The sequence below is a fragment of the Phalacrocorax carbo genome, chromosome 8, assembly GCF_963921805.1.
Source record: "Phalacrocorax carbo chromosome 8, bPhaCar2.1, whole genome shotgun sequence".
In the NCBI taxonomy this organism is placed as follows: domain Eukaryota; kingdom Metazoa; phylum Chordata; class Aves; order Suliformes; family Phalacrocoracidae; genus Phalacrocorax; species Phalacrocorax carbo.
The window spans coordinates 6,749,732-6,769,892 of record NC_087520.1 but is presented as its reverse complement, the minus strand read 5'-3'; the positions used below and the strand labels follow the sequence as shown (position 1 = coordinate 6,769,892).

Genomic DNA, 20,161 nt, shown 5'->3' with positions numbered 1-20,161 from the left:
TGTCCGTTAAAATAATGAGGCACAGTGGAGTGACAATGTTAATAGGACTCTTAATGCTTGTTGATATTTTCTGGTGAAATGTGTCAGGGCTTGTTCAAGCAGTGGCAGGTGGGATGGATGGAAACTATGCAGCTGCCACCTCCCTCCCCCAGCCCTGACCCATGCGGTACAGGGCCCCGAAGTGGCATTGCAGGGATGGTACAGGCCTTAGGGCTTCCCACATGCTAGTACTGAGCCTGGCAGGCTGAGCTGGCACTCTCGGGACTGAGGATGTTATGGATGGTTATGTCCTTGCCCCAGGCTTGGAAACTGGGCAAGAACCTGTCCAGCACATCTCTGCTGCGTGCCGGAACAGGCTGGAACCTTGTCTCCGTGACAGTGTGTAGAGCGATCCATGTCAGCTCATGTGTAGACAAGGCCAATCCCCTCACCTCCTCTGCCTCCCAACATCAGATCAGACCGGTCATTGTCTTTTCCCCTAGCCATAGCCCTGTGGCCTCTCTGCTCTTGTATCAGACTGTCTCCTGCTTCTTGTTCTTGTCCTCTTTTCCCTAAGGCACGTTCCCATTGTCTCCTACACCATGGGCCACCTGGCATTCCATCTCCTGGAAAACACTGCCCTTAAACCTCTCCTTGAATGTGTCCCTGCCCTCACTCTTGTGACTTCTTGCTAGTCACCTAGTATTGGCAGGCGCCGAAATGGAGTTGCTGATTTCCTCCCACATCTTCCTCATCATCTTCCTTCATTTCCTTTCCCCCATCCTGGCTGTTGGTTTGTATCAGTTTCTGTTACTCCTGCCAGGTCTAGGAGCAATTGAGGCAAAGTCTCTTGTCTCTTCCTGCTCATTGGGGTCCCAACCCTTCCCTGGGCTTCCCAAAGGTATCTAGAAGACCTGAAATAACTCAGTTGCTGAGTTATGTACAGATTTTTCACCGAACATACAGGCCATGCTTAGATTTAGAGCACCGCCTGGTGTTGTGCTTTGAAATGGAGGTGTAGGTCCATTCCTGACCCTGCGTCTGCCCCGTGCATTAGAAGGTTATGTTTCCTGAAGCTGGGATCTTTCTAAGCAGGACAGAGGCCTTCCAGGAGTGCTCAGACTGATCTTCTGTGTCTCTCTCCTTCACAGCAGTAAAGGACCCAGCCGAACTGCGGAGCTGCGCGGGGAACAGTCGGACCTGCGGGGCAGATGTCGGCCGTTGTATGGGTCCCAAGTTGGAGGCCAGACTTTTTACAACAGTGAATACGGGGAGCTGTCAGAACACTCTGAGGACGGCAGCTGCACCCCGCCTGGAGACGGGGCCAGTCCCCCCACTCTCCATGCTTCCTTCTTCTCTGAGCAGTACTAATGGCATCAGGCCCTGGAGGCGCCTGCCAAGGCATCCCCTCTCACCCTCCAGGCACGTCATCAGGGTCACTCAGAGCTTCCCCTTCAACCTATGCCCAACCCCAACAGGGAACCTACCCTGAACGGATGGGGAACACCAATGTCCGTGGAACCGCAGCACGATGGCTCTCACAGACTTCCAGCTGCAGCTTCCCTGTGCTGGGACTGGAGAGAGCGCCTCGCTGACTCCTCGCATTTCTTTTCTTCCTGTGGCTCAGACAGACGCATTCTGTCAGCGAGTGGGTGCCTGTGTTCAGCACTACAGCACCTTCTGCCTAGCATCCAGCCTCCACTCAGATCAGCTTCCCATTCAGAAAGCCCATTTCAGGTCAGATATAAATAGATCTGTCTTAGTCTCAAGTTTCCTGGTGTGCAGCCTGAATGTTTTTCCTTGGATTGCTTCCTCCTCCTCTCCTCATGATGTCAGCTGCTGAGCTGCAGAGCAGAATCAAAGGGAAGAAATCCCTAGTGGTATTAGCAGCAAGAGCAGGACATTTTAAAGAGATGTATGAAGAGATCCCAAGGGATCTTTGTAAATGTTCATGCACACTGTTCATCCTGGGTAGGTGCCAGCCTCTCCATCTCCTCTGCAAGCAACACCCACGCCCCTCTCATCTCTGTTGGGGAGAAACTGATCAATCTGCCTTATCACCAGGATTATTTTAGCCATCTCAACACAGCTAGTGCTGAGTGGGTCATCAGCTGATGGCTAGAGTCCTCCCAGTGAGAAAAATAACAACTCTGTCTGTGGGCCCTGTGCAAAACAGGGGTTTATATACTCTGTACTGGGAGCAGGTTACTCACAGATCTGCTGCTCTTGCCTTCCTCTTCTCCCAGAGCAGTGCTGAGATCATTTGTTGCTTGAGTGAGAAATTAAAGCAAAGCTGTGTTAATTTCAGTTGGCTTCTAAACATAGTGCAAAAATGGGTTGTTTGCTGGGAGGAAAAGGATCAAAGTGGTAGGGACTGAAATGTTTATTCTCAAGTAGTTGCAAGGGTTTTGGAAACAATGGAAGGAACAGAGCACCAGCAATGAGGTGCCCTGGGCTGCATCCCCTTGTGTGTTAGTGTCACTGAGCGCATGGAGGGCAGCACCTGTCCGGGGCTCAGGCCCCAGCTCTCCTGGATGGACAGTTCTGCACCATGACCTTTCCTGCTGCCCTGGTTCCCTGGCTCTAAGGAGGCACTCTCTACCCAACGGGCTCCACTCCAGTTTCTGTTGCAGAGACATCAGCACAGTGTACCTGTCTCTGGGAGACTGAGAAATATTTATTTGCTGAGGAAACATCTCATCACTTGGGTCTTTTGTTTCTGAAAGATACCACATGAACTCAGAGCTCTGCAGCACCTCCACAGCCCCTCTCTACAGATTTCTGTGCTGGTGCCTCACCACTTCCCACCTAATTCTTTCCATCCTGCTCACAATCCGAGAGCTCAGCCACAAAGCCCAGTTACGTCACCATCAGAAGAGTCTGGGTGAAGAAGCTTGTCTGAGCAGCTTGTTATCATCTCTTCTCCCACATGCCCGTGGCTGGCAGAGCATCTTGCACCAGGGCATCTCAGCACCAAGGAGTTTCTGCTTGAGGGCCACACCTCTGTGCACAGAGCCAAGGGTTTGGTTTGGACTTTTAAAATTGTGTTTCCTGTCAGACCACTGCTTTCCCAAACTCTACTCCTTTTCCACCAGAGGGCTTTATGTGTTTCCTGATGTGAGCCTGTGAGTCCTTATGGATGACTTTCCCAAGGCTTAATTATAGTTCTCCACACAAGTGTAATGGGGAGATTTATTTAGCACATGGGAAAAGCATGCCTGTCATTCAGATTCTCTAAGCCTGTGCAGAGTGCCCAATGTTCCTCCTTTTCATGTCAGCAGGATGACATGGCTCTGATTTCTATGGAAAAAAAGAGGCACAAAACCGGACCAGCTTGAGCCAAACTAGCTCAGGACATGGAATTGGAAACTGCATGTGACAATGAATTCCCTGATTTCTACTGGTGTCCCCTGAAGTTGCCAGGCATTTAAGCCTCTTTAAGTAATTGTTATGACTCAGTAAGAATCCTCTGGCAGGAAATGCTAGAGAGCCAGGCCAAGGAAGGAGGACAGCCAACAGGGTGTAGGCCAGACCAAATTCTCCTGCCCTCCTCTTGCCCTGGTTTTTGAGCTGGTAGTGCCGTTGAGAGAAGGAAGGCTGCATATGCCCCATGCTGCTGGGTGTCTCCGCTGGCATTCACATGGGTGGAAGGGGACAGACAGCTGAGATAAATTCAAGCTGCTCGCTTGGTGATGTGTATCCATAGGGCCCAGGCTGTCTTGTTTCCAGTGCTTTACAAACAGTTCTCTGCCTGGAAACAGGCCCAAGAAAGAGGCCTATAAATTAAATAATAGTTGAAAAACAGAATACCAAAGTAGCTGCAAGTCCTTGTCCATATGTGAGAGATAAAAACATACTACCAAAGCCCACCACTTGCAGGACATTGGCAGGATTCCTCAGCAGGAAAGGGACAGAGGTGCCTGAGCACCCTGGCTGGCTGTCAGCACTCCCAGCCAGCCAGGTCAGCTGCCCTTTTTTCTCTAGCTGTAAATTGCTAATGAGCATCCCTGAGGAGAAGGGTTATTTCATCAGAGCCATTGTTAACGATCCCATGCTTCACTGGGGGGAAAGCACTGGTGTGATAACTGATTTTTTAACATTCAGATCATTCGACTCCACAGAAGTTTATTTTCTCTCTTTTGCACCATCTTGATGGGGGTGTGTGGAATCAGATCCTTTTGTATCTGCGTCATCAGTGTTGCATGAACAATGCAGCCATGATACGAGCAAACGCTGGCTCCTCTTCACACTCCTGCTGATGAAGAACAGTTGTAGTGTGGGTTATTGAAGAGCTGTTGAGACAACTGTACTTTTGCTCTCTTAAAAGTATACTAAAATTAGAGTGTACAAACCGGACACCCTTCCCCACACTCTTGCATTATTTCTGGCTTTTTTTTTTTTTTTACAGTCTCCAGATAAGCATGAGCATGACATGAGGCTGGTCTGTTTTGGTTTTAAGATGTGAGGCAACAAGTATTTTCTGCCTTTCCACAGCGAAGAGGAAATATTTCAACTTCTAAAACCCAGGGTTCGATAATTGTGCCTGCTCCGTTCACAATGCACTCTCTGTTGTGTTTTGTTTGGGCTTTTTACTGGAACTCAACTTTGAAGCTAAGCTATTTATCATCATCCTCCTTTAAAATGACTGTTCCCGGTCTACGCGCAGTTTCATTTTTCCTTACAAAGTGTTGGTGTTGAGAGGACATTCCTCCCTCACAAAAACAAAGCATTGGGTCCCCTACTTGCAAATACAAGTGCGTCTCAAGAAAAACCTGTGTATCAAGTAACACTTCATTTATATTGCAATATTTTAACCTGGTACCTGTTGTTGCTACAGCAGCATTCAATGTTTCAGTGGGCTGCCTTCGAAGCAAGTAGGTTACAACATGGGTTATGTGCGAGTACAAAAGTGTGGTCTGTGTGTGCAAGTGAGTGTTTTGTGGGCGAGTGTTTGGGTGTTTGCGCGTGTGAAGTTTCCCTACCAGTGAGCGTATGTGAGTGTTTATAACTCACGTTGAGTCTTGTCTCTGGAAGTTCACGGTTATATATCAAACCAGTTAGAACACTGCTTTCTTTCCTCTCCTCCTATAGTACTTGTTATACTTTGTCATTAAGAGTTTTGTTGTAATATCTAAATGTGAAAATTAATAAAGTCATAACTGGCAGCTGCTCTCTGGTTCCTGGAGGCCACTACTGCCCGCTGGTGCTGTAGCACTCCACTCCCAGCTCCCCAGGCAGCACCGGCCAGCCTGACTCCGGCCCAAGCAATTAGCACATTTTGGTTTTATTATTTTTACTTTTGTCTCCCTTTGCATTTCCCCGCATCCTCTAGGAAGCAGCTGGCCTTTGTGGCATTTCCATTCAGGATGAAACTCGGTCTTTTCTCATGATGAAGCCGGATACGCTTTGGTTAAGCTCGCTGACAGGAGCTGGCAGCCCAGTGCCCAGCTTTTCGCTGTGCCGCCATCTTCCCCCAGATCCACAACCCTTTGTTGCTGCCTCAGCCACGGGGATCCAGGGCCCCGTGGCCCCTCTTGCCCTCCTTCACCATACAGCGGTGACAGGCGCCAGGGGGGACCAACGGCAGCGGAGCCCCCCTGGGCACCCCCTTCTCCTCAGTGCCGAGAGTCCCCTCACCAGGCGCCATGGCAGGCCCTGCGGCGGGCAGCGCCCCGCAGGTGGCGACCTCGTCCCAGCAGCGGCCACGGGCCCCATGCCAGAGCCCAGACAGGAAGATGGCGGTGGGCTGCCGGCAGCCTTTGGCAATGTAAAACCCAACAGGAAAACGAAGGGCGGGTGTGAGTCATGAGCGGGATCTGGGCTGAAGGAAATGTTCTGCATCCGGGGAGCGCTGGAGGTGGAACATAAACAGATTTATGACCATTTCCCCCCCAAAAAAAACCAAAACCAAAAGCTGGGGTGAAACCTGAGGCACAGCTCCCTCCTCACCTGCGAGGTGACCTGTGAAGGCCTCAGTGCCATTTATCTGCCAAAAGAAGGTCCCCTGAGGAGCAGCTACCAGCAGAGACGTAGCTGCCCTGTGCGATGGGGATGTGCCCTCAGCTCCAGCCTCTCCACCACCATCCCTTCATCCAGCTCCACCACTGACTGAAAGCAACCAAAAGGACCTTTTAACTCTCCTTTCCCCATCCAGGGACCTGCCAGTCTGGGGAATGAGGAGATTGAAGCTGCTCTGCTCACGAAATACCCCATTTTTACACACTCTAGCACAGAGCTCAGCTGCTCCTTTCCTGGGGCTCCTCTCCTGGAGCCACCAGTGCTCTGTGGCACCTCTCCTGCCTCCCAGCCCATCGGTAGGAGGCAGGAGAGGAGCCACCGAGTGCTGGTGGCCCCGCACGTGGCACAGGGCCACCGCCCAGCTCTTGCTCCATGAGGAGAGATGGGGCCAAGCAGGCAGCCCTCTCACAGCGAGTCGAGCACAGCAGACCACCTACCTCCGGCGGAAATGCAGCCCACAGGAAGCCAGACAGGACAAAATGAAAAGCAGACTCCTCTCGTGGTCAGAAAAGGGAACTGGGAAGTCACTGGCTGGGCACTTTGACTTGTTTTGCTTCTAACACTGCCAGCAAATGTTTTCTCAATGCTTCTGAAAAGTGCTTTGAGATCCTTCTCTGAAAGGTGATGCAGTAATAGCAAGGAATCCTAGAGGCTCTGAGTACTCCCTGGTCCCTTTTTGCATCAAAACAATGCAGAGCTCTTAGTGCTGAAAAATCAAATTACTATCTGCACTGTAAGAATGATGGCTCTGAAACATGTCCTGCACAGTGCAGTACCAGTGTGTTTGCCATGACTCTCACCCTCTGGCTGGGGTAAAAGGTTGGGTGAAATGTTGATGTTAACGGCATGTGGTTCCTCACCCAGCATTTACCACAAAAGGCAAAATATTAAAAAAGAAAAAAGTGGAAGCAGAACATTCAGCTCCTGCTTCAGAAACATTTCCTCGGTTGTTCCGACATTTCTATAGAGCTTGTCATAAACAGCTTCTTAGAGAATTTTACAGAGCCATAAGCAACATGCCTTTAGCAGAGCCCATAGGTCCATCCTGCTCCGAGATGCAGGTTTGCAAGCCTGCTGCTTTCCTTGGGAATGGCACAGGTCTCTCCAAGGGCAGGGTTAGACCCACCACTAGCATCTCAACAAAATAAATAGACTGTGCCTCAATGGTGTTATCTTACATGTATATGTGACCAGGTGCATCACAAATGGACAAACTACAAAACCTTCCAAAAGAGAACAGGTTAATAAGACACTTAGGATAAACACCAGGCTTATCGGAGGGCCTTCCCGAACAGCTGGGGAAGTCACCAAGGAGACTATACCACAAAGAAACGGCAGCACACCTATTTGTTCAGAAATTTAGAAAATATCTTAACCCACATCCCTGCAGTACTTGTTTGCTTCGGCATAAATACTTTTCAGATAGTTTGCCTTTCAGAACTTGAGAGGGAAGTCTATTACATTTTGTTACATCTCCAAAGAGGCTGAAATCCTTAAAACTATGAAGTTAGTTAATCATCAAGTCCTGTTTTACAGTATTTCATGGGATCGATATTTATTAACAACTCCCGAGTGTTTGTAGGACTTCCTGTTTTAGTATGCCAAAAGCAACGAACCCTAAATTAGGTAGGAGTGACCAAAGCCTGACACGAAGGCTGTGCTCTTCCTGCCCCAATGGCCCCTTCGGACAGACTGAACACACCCAACACACCCCATCTCTTTCTCCCATACAGCCCCCCCCCCCCCCCCCCCCCCATTTCAGACACGCTTTTAAACCACCTCCTGCATCTTTCGGAAGGTCAGCGCTCCCGATCTCGAAATTAAAGACGGTGAGGAGCCCGTATGTGTCCCCACAGCTAAAGCCTGAAGAACGGCGGGTCGCTACAGCCAAGTGAAGCACCAGGAGCGGCCCGGGCCGGGCACAATCCCCGCTTCGCCGCGCCCACCGCCGCCGCCATGCCCACCCTCCTCCACACCGTCACGCCCCGATGACGTCATGCCAGAGACTCCCGCCCCGCCGCTAGCCCCGCCTCCGCGTGGGCGTGTCCATTGTACCCAGTCCCGCCTCCCACCCTCCCGGCGCGGGGCGGGGCAGAGCGCGCCTGCGCATTGTGGGGAGCGGCGGGCTGCAGTCGAGGCGCCGGGCGCGGAGCCGGCGGCGGAGCGCGGTGCGGCTGCGGGAAGGCGCGGGGGGCCCCGCCGCCCCCGGGATATCGGGCCAGAGCGATGGAGCGGCGGTCACCGGCTGCGGCCGCCGGCCTGGGCAGCGGGATGCGCCGCCCGCCGCACTAAGGCGGTGGTGAACCCCGAGGCCGGCGGTCGTGTGTGAGCGCGGCTGAGGCGGCTGCAGCGGCGGCGGCGGCGGCTCCTCCCGGCGGCCTCCTCGGTGCCGGCGCGGAGCTGTGCGGGGTTGTGCGGGCAGGGGGCCGCGGCGCCGCCCCCGCCTTCTCCCGTTTCCCCCCTCGCCCGGCCCGGCAGAGGCGGGCGGCCGGGGTTCCCCCGCGGCGGGGTGCGGCATGAGCGCGGCGCCCTGAGGGGCCGGCGGAGCGGGGCTTACCCCCGAGCAGCCTCCCCCGGGGACCGCGGCCGGCGGATCGGACTCGGCTGGGGCCTGCCATGACTCCCCTGGCTCCTCCCATGGTATGAGCCCGCGCTCTCCTCCCCCCCCTCCGCCTGCTTTTGGTCTTTCTCCGCTCCTGGGCTGTCAGATGGGATAAAAAACACCCGGGCGTGCGGGGCTCGACGCTGCCGCGAGGGAGCGAGGCAGAGGCAAGCGGTGACGGCCGTCGGCTCGCCCGGAGTCGAAGATGAGCTGGCGGTGGGCTCGCCAGCACCGGAACGGCGGCCCCTCCGTCCTGCCGCTGCTGCTGCTGCTGCTGCTCTGGCACTGCCGGCTCCGGCCGGCCGGCGCCGACAACGCCAGCCAGGCGTACTACACCGCCCTCATCAACGTGACGGTGCTGAGCCCCGAGCGGGGCGGCCCCACGCTGCTCAGGATCGACCGCGGCCGCTACGGGCAGGATTCCCCCAAGGTGGAGGTCAAGGGCCTGCTGGTGGCTCCCGTCCCCATCAACGGAGGTAATGCTTCCCTGGCAGCCGTCGGGTGCCCCCTTCGCAGGGTGGTTGGCCTTTGTCTGAGCTTTGCAGGCTTTCCTAGAGAGCTCTGACAAAAGAGGAGGAAGAACTTGCCCAGAGGAGGAAAATAATAAGAGAAATCGTGATCCGACGGCGCTGGCTTTAATAACAGCTTTGCAAAGCGTAGTGTGTTTTCCAGCGTGGATCCCAGTAGGCTTGTCATATTGAGCGATGAAGGTGTTATTTCTAAACTAATTACAGACAGTCGGTAGCGATAGTTAACAGTATTTGGTTACAGCATTTGCCATGAATCTCAGGACGGTATTTGGTTACAGCATTTGCCGTGAATCTCAGAACAGCTGCTTAGCGATCTCACCGTGATAGGTATGCATCTGGGTGGCTTTTGCACCTGGATGAAGTAATGATGGTTCACTGTACGTTTCTTAAAAATGCTGTTTAAGCTGTCAAGACTTCGAAGGGCTGAAGCCATCAAACTGTTATTCTCGTGGCAGCCCAAAATGCGCTTCTTTGCGGTACTGAATGGTGTCGTTCTTCCAAATAAGTAAGTTTTCTTTTAATTAAGCGAAGCTGTTGCCCATCAGTTGTTTGTTTTTTTTTTTGACAAATATTGAGTTTTAGGGAGAACACTATTTTAAACAAGTGAGACTCTTGATTTTTGCCTGAAATGAAACCAATTTCTTCAGTCATAATGATGTGAGTTTAGTAGTATCTTATTACCCTTCCTGACATTGTCTAAACTGCCATCTTTAAGAAACAGACCACTTGATGGATCACAGTGGTCCCAGCCTGCCTCTTGGACAGTAAACCTCTGATAATGCTTTAAGTGAAGTAATGTAGTCAGTTAAAACTAGACTCTAAGTGGTGAATATTAAGAGTTTTTTTAAAAGGATTGATTATGCAGAACTACTGTATTACTAAAAGCTTCTAAAAATTTACCAAATCTTAAGATCAGGAAGATACTTTGATGCTTCTTCAGAACAATATGCAGCCTGCTATAAGCTTCTAGTACATATGAAGCAGACTGTGCATCAGTACATGCTTGCCAGTTACATTGAAACTTGGTCTTGTTAGCTTTACAAAGTATTAACTAGCCTATAGCATATTTTCGGTGGAAGTATGAGGAAGCAGAAGTTGTTGAGCAAGTCTACTATAAAATAATTTTCATTTGTACTTCAAAACCTATCTTCACTGTGCTTTTGGAGTCAGCTATCATCAAATATGCTCAGTCTTTCCTTCTTCTGCTTCCTGGTATTCCTCACTTAAACATAAACATGCATCCCCCAACCACCATATGAAATCAGGAGGCTGTCCTGAAAGTGTTAGGCATGTGAACACTTATTGCAAGTAGCATTTTTAAGGTTTTTGAAACTGCTGCCTTTTAATATATGCAAGGTATCAAAACACTTTTTTTTTTAAAGTGGCTGCATTATTTGTCAACAAAAACTTCTGATATTAATTACTTTTTAACCCACTTCTGTAACTTTCTGCTTTCTTCTGATATGGTCTTCATCAAAGTATGATTAAATCATTGAGGGAGGCTGACAGCATTTTCACTGGAAGCTAATAACGAGAGAAGAGCTAAATAAAATCCTGAGCAGTCCATAAACAGCATTTTCATGCCTTACTGCAAAGTGTTGTATGATGATTAACCGAGGTGAGAAGGCACATCAGGAATCATGAAATTGCAGAGCTCAGTTTATGCAGTTTTGACATGCTGCAGTCATTAAAACTGCCATCAGTTGTTGGTGAGATGCAGCTTTGTCCTTCTGTTTGTCAACAGAAGACTATTAAAGCAAACATTGCAGCAGCTGTCTTACTTTAAAGTTCTTCTGATCTATGTAGGTTGTTATATAGCATACATTTTATTTTAATTTTGCTGAGGCTTCATGTGGCTTAAAAATACTTCACGTAGTAAGAAAGATTGGAATATTGTATGCTTTTAGTCGAGATGTCCTTGAACACTTAAAGGTCTTATCTTCATATTCTTCTGCTTCTTTATATCAGGATTTGATAAGAGACGATACCCTCTTGCTGAAAGTAATTTCTCTAATGCATTTTTATCAGCCTATTAGTATTGCTGTAGAACTTGTTTGCAAAACACTTCTTTCTAATAGCTCTTAACGTGAGTAGCTGGCACCGACCTCCGCTGTTAGAGCGGTAAATGCTTTACGCCAGTTCTCATGGATCCTAAGAAAAGACTCTACACCTGTTAGGAGCTATGTTTGAAGATACCTTGACTCTGAAACTGCTTTGGTGTCGAGGATTCACCCATTCATGGGCTATCCCTTGAAACCTCTGTGAATGCGGGTGATCTGGTTAGCACCTTGATGGTGTAGACTGGGGCATCCATGTTTTAGAGCTGAAATGTCCTTAATGTCACATTTTTGCATGCTCCATTAAGATCCCTTATTCATTGCCTGCAAGGAAATAAATTAATTTACTAATTCAAGATTTAGGGCCAATGATCTGCTGCTGCACATACACCATGTGTAATAGCACAGCCTGTGGTTTTAAGTGTTGTACTTGGTGGTGTTTTTTGTTAACGTGTTCTTGAATATGCCCAATATTTTATATACTACTTTTTGATGTTGCCAGTCCCATGTGATTACCCATCCTTTAAATCTCAGTGCAGAACGAGATGCTCAGTCACTTCTCCTGTTTCTTTAGCAGAATTTCTTTAATCAAATTCAATCTTGTCATGTTAATACATGTATGAAACTCTTTCCCTGTTCTTTTTATAGACCCTTGTATGAAATTGATACTGGCTTTCAAAAGCAATGTTCCCCTGGAAGTGATATGGCAGTAATTCGCCTGACCGCTTGTGAATGTGACTTGTGAAGGTGTAGCTCCAGCGAGCTGTCAGTCACAGTTGGCTTCTGCGTGTAAATACAGCACCTGTGTATGCATATCTTTCCCAGCGCATTAAATGTATGATAGCAGCAGAGTTTCTCTATTAATCTCCCTTCTGTTCTTCCACTTCTAGTTCATTTTCTTACTTCCTTTAACATGTTAATCTCTTGTCATGTCTTAAATAATTTCTTATTTGAAGAGCGTTTTATACAGCTTCTGGATAGGAACGCTTAGACATCATAAAAAAAACCCACTCCTCTCCTTCCACAGGGAAGGATAATAGTGAAATGCATCTTCACAGCCTGATGTAGCTTTTCTGATAGCTTAGTTCAAGCTTATGTTACCTCTTTGGTGGGGTTACTGAGCGCTTCCCATTCATTCCCCATCTCTGTTATTTGTGACTTTGTGGAACCAGCCACCTCAGCCCAAACTTCCCACCATAGGTGCTCGTGGCAGTGTCTGAACATGCACCATGTAAGCGTTCAGAGCCCTCTGTGCCACTCTAGAGCATCTTTGGTATTAGGTGCCTCCCACCAGTTGTGGGGCCGACCTTTAGGTGTCAGGCGTATCCCTCTTGCTATGGCAAACCAAGCTATAAACGTTGAAAGCTCGCTTTAATGGGTCGTGATAGAAACTGAAGCACTTTGTGGCTTAGTTCCTTCAAAAACGTTCTTCATGCTGAAAAGGACTTTTCTGTAAATGTTGAGTCTGGGTTATTGCCTGTTGTTCTGGGTTTGGATACACAGTTGAGGACCGGAAACGTCCTCAGCAACTTTGAGAGCATGTGCTCTCAACGTCCCCTCGCAGATGGTCAGCCAGGACGTGAGGTCTTGTGCACCTTGGCTGGCTTGGGTAGCGGGGGAGCAGGTGTGGTGATGAGGACTGGAGATGAGACTGATGAGAAGATAGGAAGTGAAATACCAGCAGACTCAAAGCTAAGCTTGAAAATATTAAGACTCACTGAGCCAATTGGTCAGGAATGAGGGGCTATGGGGGGATGGAAAGGGGCTGGAGTCTGGAGGGCTTGTGGGCAGGTGATGGTTGTATGAAAGCTGTGTTGGAGAACGAACTTGTAGAAACGGGAGATCTCTGCTGCAGAGGTAGTAGGGTTATGGCTGGGCAAGAAGACTGAGAATTTGAGGAAAAACATATGTTAGAAAAAGGTGGAAGTGGGGAAGAAACAGTATTGGCACAATGTTAGGAATGGAGGTGTATCTTGTGCGTGGTACTGTAACTATAGCATTTTGTAGCATCTGACACTTCATAAACATGTGTGAACAAGTTTTTGCTGCAGAACGCTTGAAACGACAGTTTCCTGGTAACTGGAGAGCTTTAGGTAACATTCAGACAGAATTTTGTGTTCCTTTCTGGCCCAGAATCCAAAATAATAAGCTTTAGGAAAATACAGCAAGCAAATGTATCAAAAATAGAGTAGTGGAAGAAAAATCTTGTGCGTGCATCCACCCTTTACCATTGGTCTCAGCATCCAGCTTAATTAGTAGTCATTAATTGATAACAGAAGTGGAGGTTGTATATTGGAGTTTATAGTCATAATTGTAGTATGCTACAAGATTAAATCTGAACTATTACAGGACTCTTCTAAGCTTCAGTGATTTTCTTTTGTCTAACTTCTTCCCTGAAACAAGATTTCCTATTGTTCAAAGAATTTCTTTTAGTGTTAGAGCCAGCTTTAGTCAGAGCAATTACCTGAAGTAGCTCTCGAAAATAAAATACCGCTGTACATAATTCATTGACACAACTTTTTAAAAGTGGAAATTATAACTGGCTTGAATAAGGACTATATTGATAATAACACAATTAGTAATGCATTGAAAGAAAAGATATTACATGTATTCAACCCTAATGGGATAGCAAATAACTAGTGCCCTTCCTTGAAATAAGAAAGAATTGACGCTGCCGTGTTGCTTCTGCAAATTTCCCAGCTGAAGTCCTTTTCTGGAAATTTTATCACAGGGTTGTACTTAATGTGTTGCACAAGGCTGTTTTCCAGTCAGGTGTGCTACGTAGCACCTGCCTGGGCAGCGGCTGCTGGCGGGAGGGAGTGCTTTGGGGCACAGGCTGCACAGGACTGCGTCTTCCCGTCGGCCGTTTTCTTTCCCTACGAGTCTCCTTATCTGCTGCCCCTCATAATACTGCTGGTGTCTCTCCACCTATTGTATCACAGTGATTGAAGGTCAGACTTTAAAATGATTGATATGTGTAGCTGAGACAGACCAGCTCTGGGAACTGGTGCTGGCCTCAGAGGAGAGTATTAGCTCAAATGCAATCGATATCAAGATATCTGACTTATTTTTTTGTTTAAAAAAAAAAAGAAAGAAAAAGGAAAAAAACCCAAAGAAACATGGAATAAAATAGTTAATGCCCAGGGTGTGGGATCATGGCACTGGCATTTTTCTGTGAAAAGGGGATGAAGTCTGATAACAGTCAATGCAGCAACCTCAGCTGAAGTGGGATGTCACAGCTATGTTCTAAGCAATGCAAGAGCAACATAAACACCTGGTATATGACAGAAAGCAAACACAGTTGCAGTTCAGAAGTAAGAGGAAATGGTCTGCATTCAGGCGGGTGTGCACTTCTGACAGCTGGCCTGTTAACTTCATTTTTGCTCCCACAAAATAGCCATCCCTCTTAGAGGGGGAAGGCTAAAGGACCTGGTCAAGCAATTGGAAAGAGTGAGAAGGAAAGTACTGTTGCTGTTCTAAGTTTGCCAATACTTCTTCTGTAGCTGAGGAAGCCTGGTTGGATCTATTGCATTATTAACTATTTCTTTGCCATGAATCCCTGAAATGTTGTCACAAACATTAGTCTTTCAGCAGGAGGGGCTCTTGAAAATACAAAAAAATGCTTAAGGAGAAACAGTTATATGCAACTTGAGCAGTCCCGTGTGCTCTGCAAGAGGAAACTGAAGCTCTCCCAAAGTTGAGAACAACTGTGCAGCCTAACTGTAGATACTTAAATTGCAGCTGATCCTTCTATAAAGAGGTTCTTCTGTGGTGTTGGGGCTTACAGTAGAAAGGGAAATATTTACAACAACATTGTACATAGCTCTTTAACCCAGCAGGCTGCCACTTCTAATAGAAAATTGGTTTTTTGCCAACACATTCATGATACATAGGCAGACACAGAGAAAGGAAAGGCAGAGTAAATAACTTATTTCAAATAAGCTAGAAGAGTAGCATACCTATAAGGACACATAATTAGATGGCTTTCTGTATGTTTATGTCTTATGAAATTATGAAATTACATGAGTGATCTCTGATCATATCTTTTTATGTGCAAGTGATTTGTTTTAGAATAACCTTAATTTAATGTGAAGTTGCTTTTCATTCTGGCATGGACACCATCCAGGTAATAGTTGCAAGCGTTAGTCTTTTAGGTCCTAATCGGACTTCGGACAACGGAGCATAGATGGTGTGATAATGGAGAGCTATCGATGATGATTCTTGCTGACACTGTTCATTTATCTATGTCCTTTACAATGCCAACTGATGTGCCTGGCACATTAAGTGTATAGCAGATGTTTTATTTTAGCCAGCTCGCTGTGCTAGAAGGGTGACCATGATTATAAAGCTTTCACTCCTTTCTGAGTGTATGAAGTCTGTTGAAAATACAAGCAGAAAAACTCCCTTTCCACTATTGCTCCTGAATTCTATTTACTTAAAAGTGAAAAGATATAACATTCGCGTGGTATAAGTAGGATACTAATGTCAGGAAAAGTGGGTTGTGACTTTTTAATAAATCTCAAGCAATTCGCGGTTTAGGTTTATCTAAAACAATCAGGTTTTTCTTAATGTTTTTGTATTACTTAAGTAGTACTAAAATAATATTGTCAGCTGTTAATTTTTCACTGGGACATACTGATTCTGCCTTGTCAGGAATAACATGCTGTATGCATTTGGGTGGTGTTTGTTGGTCTATATCTGGAAAGCTTTTATCTCTTAATATCTTGTTTCCTAATCCTGTTGCTCTATCAGTAATGTTTCATAGCTCTGTCCACAGCTGAAAAAGACTTTGATCTCTGCCATGGTAGAAAATCTTGTACTACTTTTCCCACAGATAGAGTTTCTGTTATCTCTTAGTACTTTCTCTGTCAGTTATTAAGCTAAAAATTTCAAGCCATACAAATGTAAAGGTTTCTACACAAATTTATGTAAAACTGAACTGTATGACAGACTTTTGAAAATGCTGCCTCCTACTTCAAGGTGCCTTTTGCCTTTTATTGCTTTTATGATTTTTCATTCTAATAGCCCATTACCCTACTTTTGTTTTCACTTGGTATTTTAATTTTGAGCGTGATGGTACTAAGCAAACCATATATAATCCATAGGATTACTGTTTTTCATCCATCACATATATATTTTAAGTAAATTTGTGTTGGCCATAGTGTCAAAATTAACTCTGAAAGTAGACAGTTTGAGGAAATTCTGTGGAATTGTGGCCATTTATTGAATGGTATTTTCCAAAGGTTGTATCACACTTGAATCTGATTTCACTGGAAAAGGAGGGGATTTTTAGCTTTCAAGGCTTGAGAAGCTTCCGATCAGTCTGCTGGTGCTTTTCTCCTCCTGCATTTTTAAGTGGAAATGTTCTGAACCAGGGGGAAGGTGTGCATTAAACAGTAAACTGCTTTTATTTTAACAGAGAACATCATGATTGGTTGCATGTGTGCTGTGTTGTGGTTCTATCACATTTTCAGAAAGGGCTATAATTCCTTAAAAAAATGTACTTGTCTCAAATTTAAGACTACAAAAACAAGGTACAAAAATGCAGTTGATATGCAAGTGCACTCCTGTGATCATTGTGTTCGTGATGGCTTTCATCAGTGCTCCAAAACAATGTGCGTGGATCAGTGCTAGCCAGCAATTTCCAAGTACATTTGAGCAATAACATCATGGCAATGGAAGAAAATACTCTATAAAATTCAGCTTCATGCATCTATTTCAGATTTCTCCTGATTTTGTATAAAACAAAAGTAGAAATAAAAAAACACAGCAAATAGCCCTCCATGTCTGAACATCTAATAGAGCCTTGAGAAACAATTGTGAAAAGGATGTGCTTATATCTGGCTCCCCACCCTCCTTCCAGGGGAACAGGGAGAGGCACTTCTTGTCCAAATTAAGAGATGCAATGACTTCCTGTACGACTGCCACAATATAGATTCATCTGCACTAGTTTTCTTCAGGCAAGCCAAAATGTTCTTCCTTGTTTCAGAAAAGATCCTTTAGCTATTTGAATCTCCCCTTTTATAGGTTTTAACCTGAGCTACATTAAGCTGAGAATGCTTAAAAAGATCTTTTATTTTGTTTCCAGCTGATATGTTAAACTGGATATTTTTTGTGGTAGACCTTCTGCTGAAATCCCATAGTCTGTGCTGAAGAACTCACTACTTTAAAAGGAAAATTTTATGGGACACTTCATTTGAATTGCTGTTAGGATCTGTAATGTTTTCAGAGCTATTATGCAAGTAAATTTTTTGTTTGTGTTGAAAAAAATCACTGTTTATCCCAACTGTTTTTAGTAGCCAAAGATTCTTATACTCTTGGTGTTTGAAAGGGTAAATATATTTGTATTATAAGTTACTGTTGACCCTTTAATGATATGACCAGTGTATGAAACTAAACTACATGTTTCCAGTTGTGTAAACAGAAATGTCTGTCTGTGGTTTCAGCTGCTGTACTGCAGAGTTATCTTCTGTGTTGTGTTTTGTGCCGTTTGTACATAGCTCTGTGTGGGTTTGCGTTGTTCCAGGATACATTACAGCATCAGAAAGGACAAAAGAAGAGCTTTGTGTACTGTTGAATTCAGACATCTGGCATTTGCCATTTCTGTTACTCTTCCTTTACGCTGTCAATACCTGTGTAGCTGACAGCTTGAGCGCATCGTGTTTGCAAAACCATTTGTTTCTTTCTGAATTTGAATGTGCTTCCTTGGGGACAAAATATGCACACATAAAAAGCCGATGTTGGCTGCCGGGATTTTACAAGATCAGGTTTTAATATCGTCCTTTTTTACAGTAACCTGAACATAGCAGATAACTCTGAAATCTTGTTTTCACAATCTCCTTTGTTTAGTTTTGCTTCCCACTGCAGTGCTATTTACAATTGTATTAGAAAGAAAAAAGTTATGGTCCCCAGAATAACTGATAAACAGCTGTTTCATAAATGCCTATAGTATGTGAACCATATTCTAATGTTTTTCAGCCTGTAGGCAGGTATTGATTCAAATGTAAATTCATTGCTCTAGCTGCACTGGAGTTAAAAATAGCTTGTGTTAGTGAGCCTAATTCTCAGGCATATAGTCAGTTTTCAGTGTGTGATACTTTTAAAAAAGACTTTTTGTAAGAATGCAGTTAGCTTTAGGCTTTATTAACAAGAGGATAGTGGCTTCCTAGTGCATAATTAAGTAATTCAGCAAAACTTGAACGAGTTTTTTTTTTCTTTCTTGCCTGTTTGAACAAATTGCCATTTGTGTAAATGTATTTCCCATTTCAGTTGCGGACCGCCTGGGCTGTGACCCTCGGACACGTTTCCAAGTTCCACCAAACACCAAGCAGTGGATTGCTTTACTGCAGCGAGGAAACTGTACGTTTAGAGAGAAAATACTGCGAGCAGCTTCGCATAATGCCACAGCTGTGGTCATTTACAACAATATATCCAGTGAAGAACCTGTCACAATGACTCATCAAGGTAAATAAACTGAAATCTCTTTCATAATAAGTCTTTTTTGCCCAAGTACTCTTTGGCCACCTAAACTATTGCTAAAGAGCTCTTGACAATGCAATATAGCGAAATAAGCCAGGAATTCTGAAGAGTTATTTTCTTTTAGTGTACATTTTATCCAACGAGGAACACTTCCCTCTGCAGTGGGGGTATGGGGGTGTCGGAGTGAGGAAATATCTGTAAAATCTAAGGAGTAAACTATTTCAAACCTTGCTGAAGAAAAGCTAACACATAACGGAAGGTCTAGAATCTTACAAAGTATCTGTACCTGAAGAATTTTTATAGTAGCATGACTTCAACTGGCTGTTATGGTGGGGACTTCCAAATGTTAACAGTTTTATCAGGATCTGAGCTGGCGTGCTTTTTTAATAGCAGTTTACATAGGGTTCTCTTTCTACTATGTATCTTTGAGTGCCATACAGGAATCAACAAAACTCAGTGATTTAGAGAGCAGTTGACTTTAAGTTGTCTAGAACTAGACTATTGCTGGTCTAGAGAAATTACGAAATTCTGGTTTTCTACTTTTTTAGGGCTATCTATGTGTAAAACTTTGCTGTTACTAGTGAGTTAGTTTAACTGGTGGGAGCCTCATGCATAAAAATTTTCCTTGGTTAAAAATTATGTTCACAATTCTGATAACTGCATTTTTCATTTTCCCAGAAGGTTTTCTCAATTTGGAACTATTTAGCTTTATCAGAAAAGGCATATTTCTATACTTGATGGCTGTACTGCTGGCTGATTTTTTTTCCTAATATTTTCAGTCCGTTTTCTTTAAGCATAGGGGGTTGCTTGGAAACTGGAATTTCCTAAGAATTGCTCTGCATATTATCACAGAATTAGAATTGTATTCTTTTACTAAAGTGCTATGGTTGCTTTTTTTTTCTCTTTTTTAAAATGGAAATGTCTTGTGGCTTCTTCTGGTTTAGTGGGGCTTGACCTTCCCAATTCTATATAACTCAGGAATTTTCCAGGGAGATTTTGATGTCTGTGTAGCAATTCAAAGCCTGTTGGCAATCCATTTTTATCTTAAGTATCTTCCTTAGATGTTTTTGCAAGTAATCTGCAGGAAAAAGTCCCGTATTCTAGTGAAACGCTTTTCACCACCTTCCTTTTGTGTGTTGTGTTTTGTTTTGGTGGTTTGGGTTTTTTTGCTACTTTTCTCTACTGATGTAGTACCCTCCTCAACCTTCAGCTCTGATCTCTCTCTGAAATACCTCTAAGAGTGTAAGATCTGCAGTGTCTGTTCAGCAATGATTTGTGATGCCTCCTGTGGACTGGAATACCTTACTGTGGCAGGAAAAAAGGACTACCAATAACAGTTCAGCTCTAACTTTTTTTTTGTTCTATTATATGTTAAATCATACAATGGGTGTGATCATAACTTTTAATACCTTCTTTCTTGTATTGCTGTTAGATTTGGCAGGTGCTTTCATAGCAATGGGACGGTGTCTGTCTTAGGAAACCCTAGTTCACTCAGT

General features: G+C 45.3%; 2 protein-coding genes across 5 annotated transcripts in view; both read left to right on the top strand.

The window, feature by feature from the left end:
* The window catches only part of FLT4 (fms related receptor tyrosine kinase 4), a 60,443-nt gene extending 55,299 nt beyond the window's left edge, over positions 1-5,144 (top strand). Inside the window, exon 30 of one of the 2 annotated variants that reach the window (XM_064458463.1) lies at positions 1,134-5,144. In XM_064458463.1, coding sequence (XP_064314533.1) covers positions 1,134-1,350 — 217 coding nt within the window. In that variant the 3' untranslated portion in view covers positions 1,351-5,144. Of the gene's footprint in view, positions 1-1,130 lie in introns of both variants that reach the window. The other variant, XM_064458462.1, reaches the window with a different exon arrangement.
* Positions 5,145-8,098: 2,954 nt separating this feature from the next.
* RNF130 (ring finger protein 130) overlaps positions 8,099-20,161 on the top strand; it is a 51,131-nt gene continuing 39,068 nt past the window's right edge. For 2 of the 3 annotated variants that reach the window (XM_064458459.1, XM_064458460.1), the window contains exons 1-2: positions 8,099-9,075; positions 18,456-18,650. In XM_064458459.1, the coding sequence (XP_064314529.1) occupies positions 8,805-9,075; positions 18,456-18,650 (466 nt within the window). In that variant the 5' untranslated portion in view covers positions 8,099-8,804. The remainder of the gene's footprint in view (positions 9,076-18,455; positions 18,651-20,161) is intronic. The other variant, XM_009512154.2, reaches the window with a different exon arrangement.